Consider the following 24788-nt stretch of genomic DNA (forward strand, 5'->3'; position numbering starts at 1 on the left):
GTCAGCGGATGACCATCCGACTCAGAAAAAGGGTCCGGAGCTTCTTTGGGGCGACCAGGAGGCGACCGCCATAGACTTCAATGTTACGAAGTCCGTGGCGGCCGCTCCGAGGTAGCGGCGCGGTGCGAAGTAGCGTCGCCCCAGTGTGAATGGGGGCTTAAACATTGTGTTTATAGTTATCTCGCAGCCTCAGCAATGTTGATAAACATTTGCCGGAGGCTTTTTTTTTTTTTTTTGACAGCTGTAACTGAACAGAGAAACAGCTCTGTAGGAATCAAAGACATGCTGTTTTAACATCGTATAGGGGGGGGGGGGGGTGAATCGCGATTTTTAAACAATTAATCATGCAGCTCTATACTGTATAATAATAAGAAAGTACAAACAAAATGCTAAGGGCATGCATATTTATGACATCAAGGTCAATAGTAAGGATTCGCCCACAAAACCAACCAATGAAAGGATTTTGGCTCATTAGGAACTGACCGCTTTGTGGGTGCCCAGCTTAAAATTCATGGCATCTGGCTGTTTATAGTAATCATTACGGGAAACAGAAAGGGACTGGCTTAAAGTGATATTAAAGTCTAATTTTTTTTTTTTTGTTTAAAGATAACAAATATGTTATACTTACCTGCTCTGTGCAGTGGTTTTGCACAGAGCAGCCCAGATCCTCCTCTTCTCGGCTCCCTAGCTGCGCTCCTCTCCCCTCCCTCCTGCCGAGTGCCCCCACAGCAAGCAGCTTGCTATGGGGGCACCCAAGCAGAGCCACTGCTCTGTGTGTCTATTCAGACACTGAGCCCCAACTCGGCCCGCACCTTCTCTGTTTATTGGCTTACTGACTGACAGAAGCTGGAGCCAATGGTGCCCACTGCTGTGTCTCAGCCAATCAGGAGGGAGAGTCCTTGACAGCCGAGACTCTCATGTAACATCGCTTGATCGAGATGGGGCTCAGGAAAGTATTAGGGAAGCTGCTGCACACAAAAGTTTTTTTATCTTCATGTATAGAATGCATGAAGATAAAAAAACCTTCTGCCTTTAGAACCACTTTCGTGTTTCCATTTTGGCTAACATTATCTAAATCTAACCCTAAAGCCCAACTAAGCTTTCAGTTTTAATCAGCTAATTGCATTCTAGGTGTGTCATATAAAAGTTGTTTAAAGAAGTATCACTTTTTAGGAGTATTTAGTTCCTATAGGGACAAGGTACATATAGTACTTTGTCCTATCTCCTAGGTGCCACGTAACGTTAGCTGCAATGTCAGACATGGCGTCCCCCTTGGCAAATGACCACAAAACAATGCAGCTAGGAAGGAGATGGTGGCTTTGCTGGCGAACTATTGTCTCCAACTCCCAGCACTTGCCCCAGGCAACCACCAGCACCAGGAATGCAGAGAGAGGTCAGATCATTACATATACAGTGCTTTAAGGATTCATTTTAAAATAAATTTGTACTAAGAAAGTAGGAAGGTTACCCCTGCTGGAAATCTCCTTTCTCAAATGGCAGCTGGTTGAAACCAAGACAAACGAACATACCTATGATAGTTGTGTGTTAAATATATTATTTTACAAAAATACACATACATTTATCCATACAATATAGATATAAAATAATTATTTAGGACTTACTCGATGCTCCATTTCATCAGATTCACTCCTCTTTTCACTGGGACAGCCGCTGTCGCCACCATTTTCAGAATCCTTCAAAATGTAAAATTAAATTGTTGAAAAAAAAAACTATAAGAACATTTTTTTTTTTGACAACAGAGACAATTAAGTGCAACATACTCTGTGGCTATCCAGACTGTTATTATCTTCATGCATCAGATTATCAACTTCATTGAAAATAGGCCAACCTGTATAAAAAGTTTTAATACATAATTAAGAAAGCTAGGAAAACTTTTGGGTTAAAAACATTTCAAAAAGTAAATTGTTTATCATTGACGATGACTAAGCAAAGACTTGAGAAACAAAAAATAAGAAATTAATATTGACGTCACCATATCTTATCAAGCTTTGAATATATTTGTGAAGCTTTGTTAATGATTACAACATCCTAACTGTATGTGAAAAATGTTATATTAATAAATAGTTACCTAGATGCATTCATATGCATTTAGAGTTTCTAACTGGATCCTGGATGCCAAGGATTTTATTTTCTCTAAATGCAGATAAACTGGACTGCACTTTAACACAGGTAAACACGCAGTGTGAATGGCACCCTTAAAATGACTACATGTATTTGTTTGCATTTTGAGATGCCTTCAAAATGCATATCAACCCAGGTTTAATGGTGCCAGCGTGGATGAGGCCAACCGATAGAAGTATTATTTTTAAAAAGCTGTGATACCAGGTTTCATCTATAGATGGCACTGCTACCCACATTTGAAATCCTAAACCACCAATAATAGGAGGTGGGGTTCAAAAAGCAAAGAGGTCGTTCTAAAACATTTTATTAAGCCTGAAAACTCATTTAATGCACATATTTTATGTCACATAATCTTACTTTTAAGGGAAACCTCTGCTAGGAGAAATATGCAAGCCTCCGCTGCGGATTTCTCCATTCGAAAACTCTAATTTGACTGTCATTATTGATCCATTAATCTCAATATTTTGAATTACTAACCCTGAAAAGGTTTTTTACTCTGTTTAGAACATAATTAGGCCAGAGGAATAGCATGACAGCACTGCAACATGGATTTTTTTAATTTTATATTTTGAAGGCCTCAAAGCATTCACCACTAATTGGAAGATCTCTCTGTGTGATAACCAGCAAAACTCCAACTGCCCAAGGAGCTCGTTATCATTCTAAAAAAGAAGAGAAACTGACAAATAATTGCAAAAACAGCTTGAGGCTGGGAGCATCGCTTACTTTTATCAAACCATCTCTGACCATCTATCAGTAACTGTGGAGTTGTATGTAATGAAGACAGCTGAAGGACATGGCACAGTATTCAATAAATACATTATGCCTGCCACAGCCTTGAACCATAAGACCTGAACTTAGTAGATTCTGAGCAATGTCTTCCCTTAACAATGGAGACCTATTATGTGTGCAAGAAGATTAAAGGCTTGTTCATACTGCCCATATGCTAAATGCTTTGTTTTGGCATGCAAGTAGCTGTTGGTTTTGCCCTACAGTGATGAGGCAGTGTGATGTGCATTTCAGCACATTGCATAGATTACTTTTTTATTTTTAAACTTTATTTTAAGTACACAAAGTGAAGTTCCAATCATGTCACTGCTCAGCAGCGTAGTGTGTTCCAGGGCAGTGACATGCAGTGCTCTGCCAAAAAAAAATAATGCAGCATCTGCATTTTTCAGCACTGCATCACAATATACCAGCACGGTGGTGTGAATAGGGCATATGTGCCTTTGCATTCACTGGCACTAATCCAATGCAGAAATACACCAGTTACCACACATAGTGTGAAAGTTCCCTTAAAAAGGTAAAATATGCTTTTGGGACACCTATTCTAAAGCTTAAAATTTTCTAAATAAATGTGTTATTTATGAAATTCAATTCATCAGTCCTAGAAAAAATGTGTTCAGGGAGGCAGAATGAAGCCGTTTCATAGACATGTCATGACCCTCACCTGATTTCAACAATTTACCATCTAGAACAGCAGTTGACAATCCTCAGCAGCCTATTTTAACCTTTTTAGAACAGAGGAACCCCTAAAATAATTTACAGGTCTCGGGGAGCTCTTACTAAAACCTAGTAATCATGAATCAATGAGAAAAATGCCTCTTAAATTTTTGGTTAGTAGAAAGAATGAAACCCATACAGTGGTGGTCGGAATGTCACCCTTGCAGACAGCTAAAAAGATCATTGGTGCTGGTTTTGCTAATTAGCATTTGCCATGGAACTATGCAGGCACCATCAAATGCAAGGACAACAAACTACAGCTCAAGGAGCCCCTAGCAACCTCTGGAGGAACCCTGGTTGGGAATGGCTGCTCTACATGCAATCCTCTCTTGGAGGAAAGATCAGTCACATAGTTCAGAACACATTGTTAATGTTGTCAGAGTGTGGTCGGTCTGGCCCTCCATTCTACTAAACATGTAAGCTTGGGAATGCAAGTATAAATTTTCATGGTCATACCAGTCTACAGAGGTTGTGAAAGGTTGGATTTTGCCCTTGTATGACAGACAACTTCAACCCATTCTCCAGACTGATTGCCCTGCCCTGGAATTACAAACCTTTTGTATGACAAGCACGTCTGCCGCTCACGGTCTAACCCAGTGTTTCTCAACCTTTTTTCAGTCAAGGCACTCTTTAAAATTCCACACAATCTTGAGGCACCCCATTCTAGAATTTAAAAAACTAAACTCAGCTAATGTGACCCTGGTACTGGAGTAGAGGGGTAGGTGCCCAACATCCTCCTTATCAACTGATGGTATCATTTGGAATAGCATATATAAGATACCCACTCAAGTCCAATTCTGTTCAAGTCAATGAAAAGTCCATGTAAACCAGTAACATCTATAAGGAAAAGTCCATAAGCAATCTTATGAATGGTGGATATCAAATGCTAATATACTTAGGGCAAGGCTCTTCCTACCAGTGCAAAAATCAACTCTGTGGCTAGAATGTGAAAGAAACAGAAAAGCGCCTCGAAGTGTAGCACTTTAATGTAGTTTAAAATAGCAAGGGTAGGGGTACCCTCCTCCACATATTTTGGTCGTGCCCTCGGCTCCGGGACTTCTGGACCGCTGTCGGCTCACTGCTGAGGGATCTTACTGATCACCCCATTCCAGACTCTCCAGCCTTCTTTCTCCTACAACTGTCCAGCATACCGCTGAGAAAATACAAGAAATCGATTATCCCGCACGTGCTATGCGCGGCAAAGTCTTGCATTCCATTGTATTGGAAAAGCTCCCGGTCGCCCACCATCAGGGATTGCATGCTGAGGTTAGTCGAGATCAACAGAATGGAAGATCTGACTCTCACTGCTCTGCACAGACACGAGAAATACGATAAGATCTGGGGATATTGGAAGGTGTTCGTCCTCTCTGATAGAGGGAAATCCCTGCTGTGCTCCTGAACTCAGGCATGAGGCCTGCCCAGGGCATATGGCCCCGCACGGTGCTGTCCCCCTTCCCTTCCCTCGCCCACTCTGTCCTACCCTGTTGTGCTGTTCCCCCCCCCCTTTTTTTCTTTTCTTTTACTCTGCTTTCTTCACTTTCTCTTCAAGCTGCGATAGATACAGCTGCTTTGGTTGATTAACTGTTAAAGCCTCGGCTCCAGGTCTATGGTGTTATCGCCCAGAAGTGTACAGCGACACCTTCAGTTACTACAGCCATGTCTTGGTGCCTATAATCCCTACGCTGGGTCTGTTGCCCCTTTTCTGGTGTTGGAAATGCCAGTGTTTCTATATGACTTGGGGAGTTGGTATTTATTTTACATAAGATGGTCGTATTTTCTGATTACTGAATGCCTCATGCTACTGACCTGTTTTGATTACCTTGTAATGTACTTTCCTTTTGTTCAATCTTTAAAATAAAATATATTTGAAAAAAAAATAGCAAGGGTAACAATAAAAATTCAATTGACATATAAAAATAGATGGCTCATATGTGTAGAGTAAAGTTCAGACGGGAAGATGGAGGACAAGCCAATCCATGTTTCATGATTCTGCGGTCTGACAGGGAGAGAAGCCGACAGATCCTAGTCGTTCCGGGTAGATTGAATGAACTGCAGCGTGAGAAGCAGTGCTCTCAGTGGCGTGTGACATCAGCGGGAGGCCTGGGGAACACCTGATGATGGAGCGCGCATGCTAGCCACGGCCCGTGCATTCTCAGAAACGCGTTGTGTCCCCCAGGCCTCCCACTGACGTCACACAGCACTGACGGCGCTGTGTCTCACGCTGCTGTCCATTTAATCTACCCCGAACAACTAGGATCTGCCAGGCATCACTCCCTGTCAGACCGCGGAATTGTGAAACCTGGGATTGACCTGTCATCCACCTTCCCCATCGGAAATTTATTCTACACAGATGAGCCATCTATTATTATCTGTCTAGTGAGTTTTTATTGTTACCCTTGCTTTTTTAAACTGCATTAAAATGCTTCACTTAGAGGCGCTTTTCTGTTTCTTTCAGATGATATCATTAGTTGTTAGGACACTGGCGGCTGGAAGATTGTAATGCTGCACAATGAACCTGTGGCTTGGTGTAACTAATAGGCAGCCTTGATCCACCCACTGGTTTGTATACAGTTTTTGGGGAATTTCTAGGTATTTTGCCAAGGCACCCCTAAAGACACATCTAAAAGGCACCCTGGTTGAAAAAGGATGGTCCAACCTATAGTGACAGTCAAAAAGTGTTATTTGTTTACCAATGGTTGATTTTGTGAACTGGGCAGCAACTGTATTATTCTTATTCTGTAAGCACTTCCTTGCACCATTAAGATGCTGAACTAATAAGAAGTAATAATTATCACTGAAATGATGAGTGGAAATGGAAGTGTGCCTCCTAATTTATTGGATGTCCATTCACAAAAGTGGAGTGTTCAGCCAATACATTTAATAATAGCAGACCATTGAGCAGCTTAACCTAACAATAGGTTATATAATATGGTGATGCACAGCAGTTCCCAGCCATTGCTCCAATATTCCCCAGATGCTGCATTTACAATGAACTTCATAATGACACCTGTCAGATGTCCTGCACCCCCTTTTTCTTCTCCATCTCCTATTTCTAGAACATAATCTACAACATATACAGTACATGCACAGTACATGAACAAAACAGAAACCTAAAATCTTACATGAAACATTACACAAAATGATGGTGAACAATAACCTGCACCCACTCTAAAATGTATCAAAACAGGAAACACATGAACAACAGATGTTAAAACAGAACTAAATGCACTGATTTAACAATTTCCAAAAACAGTTACTTTCAAAGCATGCTGTGAATGATAATTGTTACAGTTGCTAGTGTGCTTATGTTAGCTCTCAACTGAATGTCAAGGCATTTAATGGCTGGTGTCATAGCTAATCCCCATGGCAACTGCAGATCCAACAAAGGCTAAGATGGCAGCTACCTTGGCTGTAAAGGATAAGAGGGTTTAGTACCGCTTTAAGGTGATTTTCTCTTTTTAACCCCTTTCGGCTCAGCCCCAGTGTCCTTTCAAGTGGGTTTTTACACCCTGGGATGATTGGCTATCACAGTAGTCACATGATAGGGAGCCCGTCCTGCCAGCTCCCGATCATGAACAGAGACTAAGAGGTGTCTATGTGCATGGAGCATGCAGCGAGCGTGCTCCTGGCACAGGACCCTTAGCCATTCATGGAGGCATATGTACAGAGTTGTGAGCTTTAAAGCTCACCTATTTGTCACTGAACATACACTTTATGTGGCTGGGAAGAAGTTAATGACAAGCAAAAAAGAACAGCAACAACTACTGAAAATGTATACTGCAAATCTGTTAAATTTTAGCTGGTAAACTGATTTTTAAATACCAAGCAAGTTGGATACATCAACTATTATACTGGACTGGTAGATGGAATGGTAAGAAAATTATTTTTACAAACGAATCCCTTTAAGGAAGTTGGTCTTACCATGCACATCAAATCTGTGGCCCTGTGGGGTGACCGGCGAAGGGGAGCTCGGCAGAGAATCAAATGTTAGATCACTCATGTTCTCATCCCCAGAGTTCTCTGAGAGGCGAGACAGGAGAGGTGGGCGGCTTCCTGACATAGTCCTTACCCGACTGCTACCACATCTCTCCTCTGTGCCACGTACCACTGTCTGGGCAGATTGCTGTAACAGAACAAGAGACTGTCAGAGAATGCTGTTATTTTACAAGACACTGCTACAGACTACTATGATGTTATAAGAGATTGGAAAGCCTTTTCATGCACGCTGTATGCAAAAGAAAGAAAAACCTTTTTTCCCCAAATAGGCCCACAGAGAGTCAATACTGCAACTCTATTCTCCTGACAATACATCTACGTTATTGAGCACAAAATTCACTTCACACTGCAGGTGAAAAGGTACCTGACCCATTTAAGAAGTCAATGGATTAACAGTGACCACTTCCAAGAAATGGAATCATCCATAGTCCTATGCTGATTATTTCCAAAAAGTCTGTATTTATTTTCCAAAGAGATTAAATAAGTCAAGCCAAATTGACCCAGGGTCATTGACATTCAGCAGAAAATTAAAACGGATAACAGATGTGATTGATTCAAATGAACAGTGCCCGATCTTCCATCAACTGCAGCTCTGGGTGTATAGCCCCATATATTATGCAGGTATATTTACCAATAAAAATTTGGGCAACTTGGATGCATCATAAATGTGATGGTGACCACAATTAATCTTGTTTATTATGATTCGCTGTATGTTGTGATGCACTTGATTTTTTCAGTCTTCCTTTGGGATATACCAGGGTATTTTACCCGTCAGTTGACAGATTAAGGTGTCGAGCTATACACCACTACATGGATTCATGGATTTTGTTGTCTTTTTTCCATCTGTGACATGTGCCATTTGAGCTTTGGAAGGTTTTACCCCCTTCATGATAAGTGCATTGCTTACTATTAAGCACTGTGCTATTTTAACAGGCAACTGCGTGGTCATGCAACACTATAAACAAATTACATTTTAATCTTTTTTTCATACAAATAGAGCTTTTTTTTTTTGGTGGTATTTGGTCACCACTGTTTTATTTATTTATTTATTTTGTGATATAAAGGAAAAAAAGAAGACCGAAAAAAATATATATATATTTTCTTCTTCTGGTTATATAACATATCCAATAAAAAATAAAAAGTTCTTCATAAATTTAGGTCAAAATACATGTCTGCTACATGTGTTAAAAAAAAATCCCAATAAGTGTATATTAATTGGTTTGTGCAAAAGCTTTAGCGTCTACAAACCGTGGTATATATACTGGAATAAACACAGCTATGTATCATGCTATACTAGTAATGGCAGATATCAGCGACTTACAGTGGGACTGTGATAATGTGGTGGACAGCCTGGAGCTGCCTGATGCTGACAGGGAAGTACACTAACTGACACGGAAATCAATAGTGACACTAATACAGCGATCAGTGCTAATACTATACACTGTCACTGAACTAATGATGCTGGCTGGTGGGAAGGGGTTTAACATCTAGGGGAAATCAAAGGATTAACTGTGTGTCTAACAATGTGTAATGTGTGCTGCTTTTACTTAACTATCTGATCTATCGATTTTTCTCCAGCCAGATCGCTGTTCACAGTACACAGAGTTCTGTGTTTTTGTAAACACATAACTCTTTGTGTGTGTGATTGGCCACATATAATCAGCTGACTTCCAATCACAGCATGGGTTGGAAGGGGGCCTGGAAGAAAGGCTGTGATGTACCACTATGTCGCCCGGTCCGCTCGCAGAACAACTACTGAGGGCGGCAGCAAGTGGTTAATAGCATGGATAATAAACTTGTACAGGTGAACATTAATATAGAAATAATAGGTTCGCTAATCATATGACAGTGTATAGAATAAAGTATTAATTCCAAATACACAAATAAATAAACAAAATATCCATTAAAGTTCATAAGTGAAAGTCTTTCAGGTTATTTATCCTTCTTCAATAGTAAAAAACATATATCCATGTTCACAAAAGAATCCAGACAAAACTATGCACAAAGCAGATCCCTTCACCATATATACACACTGCTTACCAGAAATTGTGGATCTCAAATTATAGAAATCACACATCATGAAGATACAAAGCGTTCTCTAAACACTTGGTATCAAACACGGCAGTGGTCAGCACCAGCCTGCTTGTGCGGAATGAACTCACAAATATGGCTCCACTCGACACGTTTCCCCGTAACAGGCTTCAACTGGGAAAGGAGACTCTGATTTGTATCAGGGAAACGCTGATTTGTATCTTCATTCTTGCAAGTGTAACTTATGTTGTGTCAATAAATGTTGTTTTAACATATTACACAAGGTTTCTCTCTTTTATCTATATACATGGGGAGCTATTGCCAGTCGATTGCTTCATTATTAAATCTTATAGGATTTTCCATATGAGAACCAGAGGAATCAACACCCTTCTCCAGCTTGGTTGCTGAGTCCGTTGGGAGTGACTAAGGCAAGTGTGATCTCTATAATTTGAGATCCACGATTTCTGGTAAGTGGTGTGTATATGTGGTGAAGGGATCTGCTTTGAGCACAGTTTCGTCTGGATTGCTTTGTGAACACGAATATATGTTTTTCACTATTAAAGAAGGGATAAACCACCCAAAAGAATTTCACTTATGAACTTTAATGGATAGTTTGTTTATTTATTTGAGTATTTGGAATTATTATTAATTTATTCTATACACTGTCATATGATTAGCGCACCTATTCTTTATACATTTATGATTTTTGGGTCCTTGTGTTCGGATTAAATTGGTTGCAGCTTTTCAAAGATTTGTTTATTAAAGGCCTGTACACACGTACCGATCGTCGGCAGACAAGCGTCGGCCGACGAACGATCTGCCGATTGTACGCTTGTTAAGCCCCGTACACACGTACCGATCGTCGGCGAACGATCGGCCGTCTTTTGTCCCCGGGCTGTCGGTGTCTGTTGAAAAGTGCAAAGTCAGCACAAGAATGTTGTCCGCCGACTACAGCCGACTGCAGAAGTGATGTCATGTAATGGTTAACTTTCCCTGTGTTTTTTCTTTTCTGAGCATGCCCAGTCTTGCAAATCTGCGGTCTGTCGGCCGAATTCTGTACTGACTGGCGAACAATCGGCCGCTCTGGTGTCGGCATACAAAAATTTTAATGCTTGCATGACAGATTCTTGTCGGCAGAATGTGCGCTGACGGCTGTCGGAGGCATCATACTAACAAGCGTACAATCGGCAGATCGTTCGTCGGCCGACGCTTGTCTGCCGACGATCGGTACGTGTGTACGGGCCTTTAGTATGATGCCTCCGACAGCCGTCAGCGCACATTCTGCCGACAAGAATCTGTCATGCAAGCATTAAAATTTTTGTATGCCGACACCAGAGCGGCCGATTGTTCGCCAGTCAGTACAGAATTCGGCCGACAGACCGCAGATTTGCAAGACTGGGCATGATCAGAAAAGAAAAAACACAGGGAAAGTTAACCATTACATGACATCACTTCTGCAGTCGGCTGTAGTCGGCGGACAACATTCTTGTGCTGACTTTGCCCTTTTCAACAGACACCGACAGCCCGGGGACAAAAGACGGCCGATCGTTCGCCGACGATCGGTACGTGTGTACGGGGCTTAAGTATATGGTTATATAGTTTTGGTTTCAAAACCACATCACGGGTTTAATATAACACTGAATAATTGGTTTCCCTTTTTTTCACTTCATGGTGACGGGATAAAGCGCAGGATTTTTTTCTTTTTATAGAGGTGAACACTGACTGACTTTCTAGAGGTTTTTTAGGAATATGAGGTTCAGAGCATGGTGTCGCATATTTTGTCCTATCACTAAGAGTTATGTCCAAACTATAACCTCTCATAAATAAAGATTATATTACAAAAAACAGGTATTTACCAACAACTTGCTGCTGTTTTCCAGAACTGATTTTTCTGTTGACGAGAGGTCAAAGGGCGTCAGCCCCATGCTTTTGCAAATTTTGTTGCATGCGTGTGAATGGAAGAACAAAGCCATTCCTCGTACCCCTAAGTAAAAGTAGAAGTTCATTAAAAAAATATTAAAAAAACTCTCATCAACCAAAGGAGTTTTTTTAGTCAGGATTAAAAAAAATGCTTTAACATAAATTAGACCATTTTATAACAATGTTGCTAAATAAGAAAAACTAATCACCATTTGCAGTCCTTGTTAATTATACCCACAAAAGTATATGCAAAATAATATAATAATAACCCCCTATGTGTCTTGCTTAGTTCTCGATAAGAAAATCAGAAGTAAAATTTAACCCAACGAACAATCTGCCTGATTTTCAGATCGTTAATACAGTGTTTATGACAGCCGATTATGAATTTTCGGATTACAAAAACTGAATGTGCAGGCTATAAAATTTTTAGCATACGTGAACATAATGTCCGAATTTCCTTTAATTAGTACAGTTTTCGTCCGAAAAAAATTGTAAGAGCAAGACTACACATGCTCAGAAATGAGCACTTTTCAATTTGTGCTGGTCGATCCCTATATGTGGAATCAGTGGGTCCCACAACACACAGCTGGCCCTCACTGTCAGTTTCCTTGGTGCCGCAGCCAAATTTTGGGACTTCAGGTGACCACAGAGACTAGGAGATCCGGGGGTTTTCTGTGTGAATCATCCCATAATTACAAATTTGATACACCGGTCTCCTATAAAATTTTGGAATGCATGGACATCAGTGATAGTGGATCCACATATGCGGTTAATCAGCTTTGCTTTTAGCTACCCTACAGGCTCCATATGTATGACAAGAACAACCATAACACTTCTAATGTGAATCGCCCCTGAAGAAGGAAATTGACTTTCCGAAATATATTGGGCTACAATCCATACCATTCACGGTTACGGTTATACATTCTTGATGCATACATTTTTGCCTGTTATGTTTTTAATATTTATGCTCCTATGTTTGTCACTTTAATAAACTTTATAATTTTTTGCATAGATCGTTGAATCTGTATATTTATGTGCCTAAAAAGTCCCAAAAATAGGGGAATTCTCTCTTGTATGCTCAGAAATGAAAGAATACATACAAAACAATTCAACACATCACTTCTGAAGTTGATTTCTGTCGTACGAGAATTTTCGTATGAAAGTAACCTCTTCACTTTCCATATGAGACTAGCATGCAACAAAAAACAGACAAAAATTAGTCCGATAATCTGATCGTGTGTACGAGGCTTTAGTTGCAATTTTATAAAGAATAACTTGCTTAGTAAAGTGTGAATAAAAAAAAGTTATATTTGTTTTATTAGAAGATTTGATAAAACTAATTTTACATGGGGCTAAGGCCAGAGTTTGAGCATCTCTGCAGGCCCTCGTTTAGTTAACTCTACCATTGTTCCTAAAAAGGAGTACATATAGTACAGCTTTAAGTACTTATGCAAACACGCAGTGCTGCCAGAATTTTTTTTTTTTTTTTACAGAACTGTTTATTCAGTGTATCTATGAGAACCGATTAATCCTGTGCATTTTCTCCATAATCTCTACATAATCTATCTTTCCCTTTGCTCTAAAAGCATCATGGCAGATTAGTTATAATAACCTCAAATATTAGTAACTTGGTCAGACACCAAAATCCATCTACAGAGAACCTGTCACATTTTTGTTTATTTGAGAGATGGATGGGTGGCACTGGATGCCTAAACTTTTTTCTACCAGTGTTGAAATGGTGTGAACAGTGTGTTGACAATGGGCTGGCAGCTCTCGCAAACAGAAGAGCTCCCAGATCTGCTTTGTACTGCAAGAGGTAACAACAGAAGTATCACAATGCAAAGTTGATGTCCAAGAGTGTTTTTTCTAATAAAAGGCTTAAGCAACAACTGTAAATTTACCCAACAAGTCTGGGGGCTGAAAAGTACCCCTTCAGCAGAGCTTGATCAAGAGGTAGAATATCAAAAGATAGATTCCAAACGTTGGTGGACATTCAGAGTGAAAGTTGCAACAATCCGCTATTGATAAGAGTGCCTATAAAACTAAATATAACACGTATATTTTTTTAAATTCTTTTAATAACGTATTTAGCAGTACATAAAGACAAACGCATTGAACGTACAACAAAGGCGAACCCTTGCAGGAGCCATAATGCAAAGGTTATTGGAAAGATGCATGAAAAGGCCAGCAAGAACTAGGGATGCACCGAATATTCGGCGGCCGAACATTATTCGGCCGAAAATAGAAAAAATAGCACTTTCGGTGTTCGGCCGAATAAGTCGAAAGGCCGAATAATTTTGTGCCGAACAATAGGGCTGAACGATAGTCGATATGATATCGACTATCGTTCTGTGGCCGTAGGCGATATTCATATCGCCGAGGTCACGATATTTACAGGGGGAAGGGACTCGGAGGAGGACAGGAGGACTCACAGACTTCCGTGTTAGGCAGGGGAAGCCGGGACACTTCAGCGGTGAGCATACATACATTACTCACTCGTGCACTGCAGCCCGCCCCACACATTCAGTGAGTCTTACTCTCCTCCCTAGTTTTTTCAATGGCACATTCAGGAAGCCAATCACGCCGTGATTAGCTGCACAGCAAACCAATCACGCGTGCCTGCACACCTGATTGGTTCCGCTGTGCCGCTACTCACGGCGTGATTGGCTTCCTGAATGTGCCATTGAAAAAACTAGGGAGGAGAGTAAGACTCACTGAATGTGTGGGGCAGGCTGCAGTGCACGAGTGAGTAATGTATGTATGCGGCTGTGCTCCTTTCCAGGCTCCTACTAGTCCACCTCCAGCCTCCTACTACCACCACTATGAGAGACTGTCTGTCACTGTATAATCTGATCGAGTCCACACTGACACTGACTGACTGTCACTGAGTAATTGATGTTACCACATTAACCCTGACCTGCCCAGTGCCCTGCATCTGCAATTAAAATTTACAAGGCTGCCTGCATGCTTCCTGATTTCCATTCCCAGCATCCTTCCCAATCCCTACAGTGTCACTAACATTAACCCTATGGTACAAGGCTGCAGTGTGCACTGAATCCCATTCCCTACAGTAACATTTAGGGAGAGAGACATGAGAGGACAAGAGAGAGAGAGAGAGAGAGAGAGAGAGACATGAGAGGACAAGAGAGAGAGAGAGACATGAGAGGACAAGAGAGAGGACAAAAAATTGGCAAAATAAATGGAAAAAATGCGAAACACCGCGTTCGGTATTCGGCCTTCGGCCAAACATTTCATTATTATTCGGCTTCGGCCAAGAATTTCATTTCGGTGCATCCCTAGCAAGAACCATGCCCAAAACCAGACAAAACCAGTAACAAAACATATTTACCTGTCCATTTCACTCTGATTATCCAGCAACTTTTGGAGTCTCCCAATATTTAACCCATAGATCAAGCCCAGAAGAAGGGAAACCTTTGGTCCCCAAAATGCATTGGGTACACTTAGAGATTTTGCTTGTTCCCTGTATTGAAATAAACACTTTAGACTTCAACGTTTTGGACTGGCTCTCCAGTTCTTTCCTCTCCCTACAATACTGTTTATGGGTTAAATGGAACCATCATTTTACTGTGTGAATGAACATGTTGTTGGAATCTTTTAAAGAGGGACTATAATCTTTTTCATGGTTTAGGATCTGTACGTGAGATCAAATATAAGGAAAGCTGTGTAAGAAATATACAGAAGTAGAAAGGAGAACCAGCATCCAGGTCTAGTCCTCATTTCTTTTTGTGGAGGACTGTCCCCTGAGGACTACAGTAAAGGAAAACACTCTATCGATGTACAAACATTCCAATAACATAAGAATAATAGGAAAGATGCCATTGCTGATGCCCTTTCAAAAATGTTAGTTGTCTGGCTGTCTATGGCTTCAGTAAATTATGGGTCACGGACCATAAGCGGTGACTTAAAAATTACTAAAGCCAGAGGGTCAAGAATGGCTGACTGGGAACTAGCATTTTCATAAGAAGATCAGCAGTGGCAGCCAAGATTTTTTCACATGACAGATTTCTTTAATGTAAAGAATGGGTTCAGTGACCAATAATATTTTTAGAACCTTTTTTCTCTTTGAAGTTTTTAATTATGAGCACCTGGGAAGCTTTTTTGATCCTTTATTCTTGTGGCTGTTAAAAACAACAAACTTTCAGAAGCAATAATTGGCAGCCATAGAATGTGCGATTTATTACTGTATTATCCAAGGAAATGTATCATCCTGTCTTGGAAAAAGGCTGCAGCTCCAATGTTAGCAGCTTGGAAGGCATTGGGTAACAGGGCCTCCCTTTTTATAAAGCAACCTACCTTAATAGAGGTGTACCTTGAACGTTTGATAAGGTGTGTGTTAGGGGGCTGGAGTCTCCACTGTTTTGATTGACGATATTGACAGCATGCTTCACGTGGTTGACTGTCAACTTGTTTGAACTATGCTAAATGTTACCATATTCTCCTCTAGAATATTCGACTGTATATGTGCTTCTTTCCTCCTTCTATTGTGAGAGATAATGTGTGGAATTTTCCATTATGTCACCTCTATCTTCTGTATATAGAGAGGTCCTACACCCTAGACTCTCCTTAGTGTAGGCAGTGTGCTGTATTAGTCACAGGTACTGTTGTTTGTCACTAGTGACTAATGTCACTAGGATCCCTATTGATTTATGTGAAGTGCGACCCGGGACAGTACAGAGGCTATCCATTGTGGAATGTACTAGCCCTGACTATCCCGGGGGGTTTTTAATCTAAATTTCACCCCCGTGGCCGGAACTCCACTTTAATGAAAGGCCCACTTTCAAAAACTCTATCACATAATAAATCAATTTTAGGAAAGCACAAACTTGAAGGCTGCTCCATGGTGGCATCCTGTAGTGTATGAACTAGTGGGGGGAAACATTCCATGTAGAGGTAGAAGCAGGCAGTTCACATGTCCAGTAGTGTGAACTACCAGCAGAGAGCATGGAGCAGCGATACGGAAGTATAGATGGGCTCCCCTTATAAGTAACCCTGTGGTGATCGGGTCACTTCAAGCACAGAAAACAGCAATGCAAAAATGTTGCAAACACTAACAATTCTTCCCTAAAGGGATAACGGAATCACAGATGTGAGAAATATTATGTTTTAGTGAAATCTTTGCTGGATCCCTAAGCAGGGCTACAGCGGAAGCTTCCAAGTATACAGCAATGTGGTGCCCACAGTCTTCTAGAGGCCTCAGCAACTGTTATTATACAGGGCAGCGTTCCACTCTAATACAAGCAAGAAGGTTACACCATAACGTAATATACCTAAGTTCCCATCTCCAAAGTCCGTTCCGCTCTCTGTGTGGATTTGAGGATCTGTGTATAAATCTCCTACTCCTTGAATATCAACAACGATCATCTGATGTCCTGATCGTTCAAATGTAAAGTGGCTGAAAGCCTAGGAGGCAAAAATAACAGTACCGATGATGAGAAATGTGCAATTAAAAAACAGTAAATTATACACTTCACTACCTAGCTGTAGCAAGGGTCTTTCTGCTGTTCCACATTCAGTCAAATGGTGATCTAACATTGGGTAGAAAGGCAAAACAAATCACAGTCCAGAAATTTTGTTAAAGATCACACATTTTAGGAAAACAATCTCCTTTTCTAACGCATTTTTTATTTTTAACGCCCCCCCCCCCCCCCAACCTGGTATCAGCTGTGGCCACAATGAGTCCCTACTCTCTCAGCAGCTTCCTGGGATACGTGGGGGGGGGGGGGGGAACATATATAAAAAAAGAAACAAGAATAAAAATTGCCATTTTAAATTTAAAAGAGGGGAGAGGGGATGTGCAGGAACCTTAAATAAATGAGGGTAGTGAAGGAGTGAGTACGCTTGGAATGCAGTAAGCCACAGCAGCCTATCACACTTTGCGTAAATCAGACTGGTACAAATTGATTCTGCTATCAATTACTGCACTTAATTAAAATGATTTATTTAATGAGTTTGATAATGGTCAAGGTCAACAGACCAACAATAGGCAGTAACCATAGAAACACAATAGAAATCCCAAAAATTCAAGTTCAACCATCAACTTCCATCATTTAGGAGGTTGCACCAATGCAATAGTAGTAAACCAGGAGTGCTTAAAAAAAAGACAGCATCCAAAAAATCCAAAAATGAACAGCCTGCTAAAGAAAATTGTAAATACCTCCGTTAGGTCTCCTAACACCTCTGTCTTGCAGAGCGGCATTTCCAGAAGTGTGGAATGACCATATCCACCCAGCCCACTGTGGTTCCCACTCTGACTACAATGTCACTACAGGACTTTGCAGTGATGTATAGGCTTTGAAGGCTTGGGTTAAGGCCACAGCACTAGAGGTGTTTGGACTTGATGGATGCTGGAGAGATTAGTCACAGTGCTTTATTGTAGGGAGCTTGGAAGAAGTGACAGAGTCACTTCAAGTCATGGGATTGTGGGGGCCCATCAAGAGGCAATGTGCATTTCTGGGATACTTGCTGCAAAACATAGTTCTCGGGTTCATAGTGGGAACTCTCCAGATGGATGTGCAATTTGTCAGTGCAGCTTTCTGCACCATTCATGATGTAGCAATGGAAAGTAGGCAGAATTTCAAAGAACGTGATGGGGGCTCCATCGTATTGTCTTTTAACAATAAACTTTATAAGTTTTTGTGGCTCTGCAATACATTGATGCAATTATCATCATTGAGTGGTAACAAACACCCAAGGAGGTAATATTAAAGTGGTTCTAAAGGCAGAAGGTTTTAGTAGAAAGGTTTTAGTTTTAGCATTAGGCTAAAAAACCTTCTATGTGCAGCAGCCCCCCTCAGCCCCCCTAATAATTACCCGAGACCCATCTCAATCCAGCAATGTTGCACAAGAGACTCCGCTGTCCAGGACTCTCCCTCCTGATTGGCTTAGCCATTGGCACCCACTGCTGTCAATCAAAGTCAGTGAGCCAATGAGGAAAGGGGGGGTGGGGCCAAGCCGCGGCTCCGTGTCTGAATGTACACACAGAACTGTGGCTCGGCTCAGGTGTCCCCATAGCAAGCTGCTTGCTGTGAGGGCAGTCAGCAGGAGGGAGGGGCCAGGAGCGCCGGCAAGGGACAAGAGAAGAGGAGGATCTGGTTTGCTCTGTGCAAAATCATTACACAGAGCAGGTAAGTATAACATGTTTTGTTATTTTTAAACAAAAAAAAAAACAAAAAACGAGACTTTAGTATTACTTTACATAACCTACAATCCTCACAATAAAGCGTTAAAACCATTACAAGTGTCAAGTCCAGGTTACCTCCTGAAAACTTCTAGTATGAAATAAAATGCAGCAGGTTATAGTTAAATATTGTGAAGTCCTGGCAGACAACAGACGCAACACAGGGGCCTGCGGACATCCGATGTGGTCTTTTGCACTTTGATAGAAAATACGAAATAGAAACAAGGAGCCACAGGACTCTGTTATATTAATGAAATGTGGCCAAGGTTTCATTTAAACAATTTTTCATGTTGCTTTCACAATGCAGTAATCTGGATGTGGCCTTACAGTTTTTGTGGAAGCTTACCTGTGGGGTGAGCCGAATATTATCATCTCTGACAAATCCAGAATTGGAGTTATATTTGATGTATTTGCCCTCAATGTAATGTTCAAGGTGGTACAATGGTTTTCCAGGTCTGTCTTTCATCTCCAGGATACACATCTGCACGATGTCCACCTGTCAGAATAAAACCAATAATTACTCTACAATACCAAAGCATGCACAGTGGTTGAGCATAAGATAATAATCTAAGTTTCTTTGGGGCATAATATAACCTTGTTGGCTGTATGAAATGTGCTTTGGTCAGTAAGGATCATGCTGTGCCATATTCATGATTCCCGATGCTGATTCCCCTGTCCAAAACGTTCATTATGTTTTGCACTCATCCCTTGTCACTGGTCTGCTCACTAACCTATGAAAGATCATCATTGTTGTACTAAAACTGTGTTTTTTCATTGCGGTTTGTGTCCCGGTTTAAGAGATTACTTATTTTCTAGCTCAATGACTTTGGATGACAGGAGAGGATGTTAGGGAAAATACCCCAATGGAGACACAGACAGCCATAAAAGCAATTTTTTTTTTAACAGGGTGAGGAATGTCTAGAACCTTTGCAGTTGACTGCTGACTGTGACACTGCTGAGGAGATTTTCTACCATTTCCTGATCCGATGATCATACCCTGTCACTTGGACAATATATGTGGAGAAAGCTAAAAACCACCCATTGAGATGAATTAGAATATGACATGGATGTATGCTCCTAACACAAATAATGTGCATTCAGACCATAGGTCCGTGCGTTCATGTGCTTTACACAACCTTGGTGCATGACCGCGTACAGCCGCATCTTCTAACTCATCTCAATGGGTGGCTGTACGTAGCAGCTGCGGGTCCTGGGAGATAGTTATGCAGGCTCTGCACCCTGTACAACCATGTGCATGACGCCTTACCTTACAGTTGCTCACATGTGTTACATAAAAAGACTATTTTTAAGGAAAATTCCTTTTTGGAGACTTCCTGCCTTTCTCCAGACTTCTCATTCTACAAGGCATGTAGATTTGTTGATAAAACCACTATTTAAACGAATATCTGAATCAAGACTCCAATAGCAAACCTCACATAAATGCTACCATAATAAACATAAATGAGCACAAATGAATATTAAAAATAAATAAGAACTACAATAATAAAGCGCATTACTATTAGGCCTCATGCACACTGGACGCCTTTCCTCCTGACAGCAGAGTTTTAGGAGACAAAATGCTTGTAAACTCGTGTGGCACATTTAGCCGTGTCAAGCGCTTGGGCATTAACTCAATTATTTGGCTAGAATAATCATTTATTCTGACCATTAAAATGATTTAATGCTCCAGCGCTAAGTGTGCCTAGCACTTAGGCACGTTTAGACACGTTTGGGGGAGCAGGGGGTTGAGAAAAGAGGGAGGTATAGAGGGAAGGAGATATAAAAGGGGGGAAAGTAGGGGGTATGTATTAAGTCAGATAAGACATTTTATTGCCAGTCATACATAAATGATTAGAATCTCTGCATTGTTATACATATCTACCACTTATACCTTCATCCTATTTCAAGTCTACTTTGGATTTATGTACGAATGTACTATTCAGCAATGATTTCACATTACATGCGATCGGCTGTGCGGTGCGAGTCTAGCCATACAGTTTGTATGGCTAAATTCGCACCGCAGCCGCACCAAACACGCACAGGGACCCTTTTTTCTAGCCGCATCAGGATCGGATCGCACAGCGGTTCACACTTGTGCGATCCGATCCTGTGCGAACTGCACGATTGCACTGCGATATGCGATCAAACTGGGGGTGTCGTTAACATTACATTGACACCCCCAGCGTATCGCATATGGCAGTGTGAACTGCCGGGGGTGCGTGTGCGATGCGGGAACAGGCTGCGAATTCGCAGCCTTCCCGCACTCGCATAAGTGTGAACCAGCCCTAAAGTACATTTGTAAATGGATAATTAGAATACAATTACAGCTGTGTTCCAAATAAAAAATATAAACACAAAACACTACTATTCAGGACCAGATGTATATATTAAAATATGTGCTTTCATTCCAACATACACTATTTCAGTGCTCTAGAATAGACCCGTGGGACACATGGCGTTCTAAAATTAGATCTCTTGTGACTTATTTTTTTTAATGAGACATGCAGAATACTCATTTGTTGTTATGGATTTGCAGTTTGAAATGCTTTTATATATATGCCTAAGATAACGAGCAGTCAAACAGTCATCAAAGTCGGAGGTGAATTTTATTTTCCTCTGAAGGCTGTGTTATCTGACGGATTAGATGTCTCATTGTACACAGTAGAGCAGACTGGATGGAAGAGGCTGTGGTTAGCGATCACATGCTGCAGCAGCCATTCTCCTTGCTCTCAGGCTCACGTTTCAGGAGGAGCGTAATATAGAATGTAAACAAGTCAGCGCACAATCTGCTGCCTCACGTATACCACGTCTCAGAAGGCCGAAAAAAAAAAAACCTGACCTACAGGATCTGTTTATATACCGCTGTACAATATGTACGATGCCCCCAGGAACATCAGCTGTCAGTTCTCACTTGCTTACATTACAGGCTATAACTGGAGAGACGCTGTATGATTTCACATACACCAGAACATAAAGGGAGATGCCCGAAATGCACAGACAAGTGTATAATAGCAGCAAAGTGTAAGGTACAAGACCAAACATGGATATTTGGACCATACGTTTACAATTCTTATTTATTACAGGTACTTATATAGTGCCAAAGATGGGTAGAATTGCAATTTCTTGACAATAACAAATTAGAAGGGAGTACAATATACACACAATTTTGATCATATAAACTCTCCAATATACCCATTAAGAAATGGTAGACCACCATTGTGACCGCAGATCATTAGTTAAGCAAAGGGTAGAAACTTCTTAAAGGAACTGTCATAATATGTGTCAAAATCACTCCATACAGGAAAACACATTTAGCAAAAGTTAGCCCAACAAAGTCAAGCCAAGCAAACGGAAAAGCATCTCAATGAATGCGATTGTTATCAAATCAGTTTTGAACAGCGCTGTGCTAGCATTGACTTAAAGCGGTATTAAACTCAAAACCCAAAATGTAATATATTACAGCTTACCAATCATTACATGTGGAGGCTGCATTTGTTTTCTTTTTTTTTCCTCTCTGTTTTCACCTGCCAGTAACACACCTCCTGTATCAGAGTGCCTTCACTCTGGATAAAAGAGCACAGGGGGCACATTTGGACAGCAGTATTGTTAGTCCAAATTTGAATACACTAACAAAATGAAGCCAAACTACAGTGTAGGTATATAAACACAGTGCTAAGTACAGTGTAAGTGATCTGAAACAATAATTCAAATAAACCAATGGTAATTTACATATGCATAAATATCAGTGTCCAAAAAAATATAAAAAGTTGCAAAAAAATTATAATAATATAAAGCAGTGTCCAAATAAAGTTCCCTGCCAAAAACACAAATGTCCACTGTAAAACTTCTTTGTGCAAATAATAAGAACGTGCTCCCAAGTGCTATACGAATAGATCCACACATGCCCTCTTCCCCACGCGCGAGTCCACTTACCAGATTGTAAGGACCCCTTAAGGCAGGGATCCTCAAACTACGGCCCTCCAGCTGTTGCAGAACTACACATCCCATGAGGCATTGTAAAACTCTGACATTCACAGACATGACTAGGCATGATGGGAATTGTAGTTCCTGAACAGCTGGAGGGCCGTAGTTTGAAGACCCCTGCCTTAAGGCCTTATGGTCTTGGGGTCTAACAGGCTTTTGGGTAAGTGGATAAGCTTGGGTGCCTTCAGGATAGCCTTCCCATATGGATATGCAAATAAGCATAAAAAAGACCAATGGTGCAGTACGTTCCAATTAGATAAATTTAATAGATCAAAGTGACCACAGGAAATACACTCGCATTTCCAAATAAATTGCAAGCCTTATAATAAATTATCCCCGGCGTCTAGTGGATAGTGTTCCTACCATCCTCCTAGAACTGTATAGTGGTGTATAGCGGCGTGCGTTCCAACGCTACTTCCGCTTGCGTTCCACCACACCGGAAGTGACGTATCACGTTAGCTGTGAAGACCGGACATACGTCGACGTGTTTCGCCCCTCCTTGTGGGCGTCATCAAAATTAAATATTTTTTCACTGAAATATTTAATTTAATTTATTTCTATACGCGCAGGGTGGACCTTTTTGGTCTTTTCTTTTTATTTAGCCATACTACAGCTAAGAAATTAGGCCCCTTTCACACTTGTGCGACTTGTCCTGCGAATTGGGCCTGCAAAGTCTTATGACAAGTCGTACTCCATAATTTCCAATGAGTACCATTCAGATCTGTACGACTTCAAAGTAGTCCCTGCACCACTTTGGGCCGATTTTAATACGTTTTGAGGTCCAAAGACAAAGGCGTTGCTTCCAGTCCAGTCAAAATAGCATCAAATTTGCAGTAAAATCGCGGCAACACAATTGCGGTAAAATTGCGCGACTTTTAGGTCGCACAAGTGTGAAAGGGGCCTTATAGGAAGTTACAGCAAACAAAAACATTTTGTTTGTAAAAACTGTATCCCAATAGGAAATAATTAAAAGTTGATCATTTTCATCACTCCTGTCAGCATTAAATTGTTTATCTCATCTCTGTAACTGATACATTCTTCTTGAGAGCTCATTCTTTTGGAAAACAACCGACTTGGATTACCAGATAAAAACAGAAGAAAGAAAATAAATGCAGCCATCACATCAAAAAATGATAAGCTGCAATATAATATGTGTTTGCTTTTGGGTTTAATAATGCTTTAAAGTGGACCTATCACATCAAATCTTACAGTAATTTCTTTTGCAAGTGTTTATTGAGCAGTAAACAACGACGTGGACATAACCAGATTGTCAACATTATACAGAAATAACAATGATGTAACAACAATGGCAATATGTGCAGTGTGAGATAAGTCAGATTAGAGTCCCCCTTCAGGGGAAAAAAAGACAAACGTATAGATACAGTACATGGAGGAATCGGGGGACCAGGGTCATGGTCGTCTTCTAGATGTAGCCAAGGGAGGAGGTTATAGATGTAGGAAGAAGATGAAGGAGTTGCAAAAGCGAGAAGAGAGAAAATAAAAAAATGGAGGTGCAAGAAGGGGACATAGAGATGAAGGAAAGAAAGGGGACCCAGGAGGTCAGACCTGTCTGGAATCAAATGGCCAATAGAGATTCATCGAACCATGGAGCAATAGGAAACCAAATACGATTTATCGTAAGTATTGGCGAGAACAAAACTGGCTACAGTTTCTTTTTATTTTCTGGACTCAAATCTATTCACAACACACGAGCCATGCCGCAGATCAGTAGTTTTGGGCCACATGTTGCATTCTGGGGTTCTTTTGTTAGTATACACCCATACATACTCTTAAGAGCCATATACATAGAATACGTATGTAGGCTTTGTTTTGCTGTAATAAAATAAGGTGGTTGTGTTTTACTGCTTCTTTTTCTCACAATGCAAGTAAGTCACCTGACTCAGTAAAAACAAAGTTCTTCCGTTTGTCTCTGATATTCTCCTGAATTAAGCACGATTTGAACTGAAAGAGGCCCTGTCCGCACCTCTGCACTTAATATACTGATACGTAATATAAT

At 40.9% G+C, this 24788-nt stretch overlaps 1 protein-coding gene across 1 annotated transcript in view; it reads right to left on the reverse strand.

Annotated features, from left to right (window-relative positions):
• EEF2K (eukaryotic elongation factor 2 kinase) overlaps positions 1-24788 on the reverse strand; it is a 160326-nt gene that overhangs the window by 20256 nt on the left and 115282 nt on the right. The window contains exons 8-13 of the mRNA XM_082261297.1: positions 19134-19283; positions 16878-17010; positions 11526-11653; positions 7564-7765; positions 1782-1849; positions 1623-1694 (exon numbers count right to left, since the gene is read on the reverse strand). Coding sequence (XP_082117423.1) covers positions 1623-1694; positions 1782-1849; positions 7564-7765; positions 11526-11653; positions 16878-17010; positions 19134-19283 — 753 coding nt within the window. The remainder of the gene's footprint in view (positions 1-1622; positions 1695-1781; positions 1850-7563; positions 7766-11525; positions 11654-16877; positions 17011-19133; positions 19284-24788) is intronic.

This window comes from Pelophylax lessonae, assembly GCF_965119305.1.
Source record: "Pelophylax lessonae genome assembly, chromosome: 6".
Taxonomy (NCBI): Eukaryota; Metazoa; Chordata; class Amphibia; order Anura; family Ranidae; genus Pelophylax; species Pelophylax lessonae.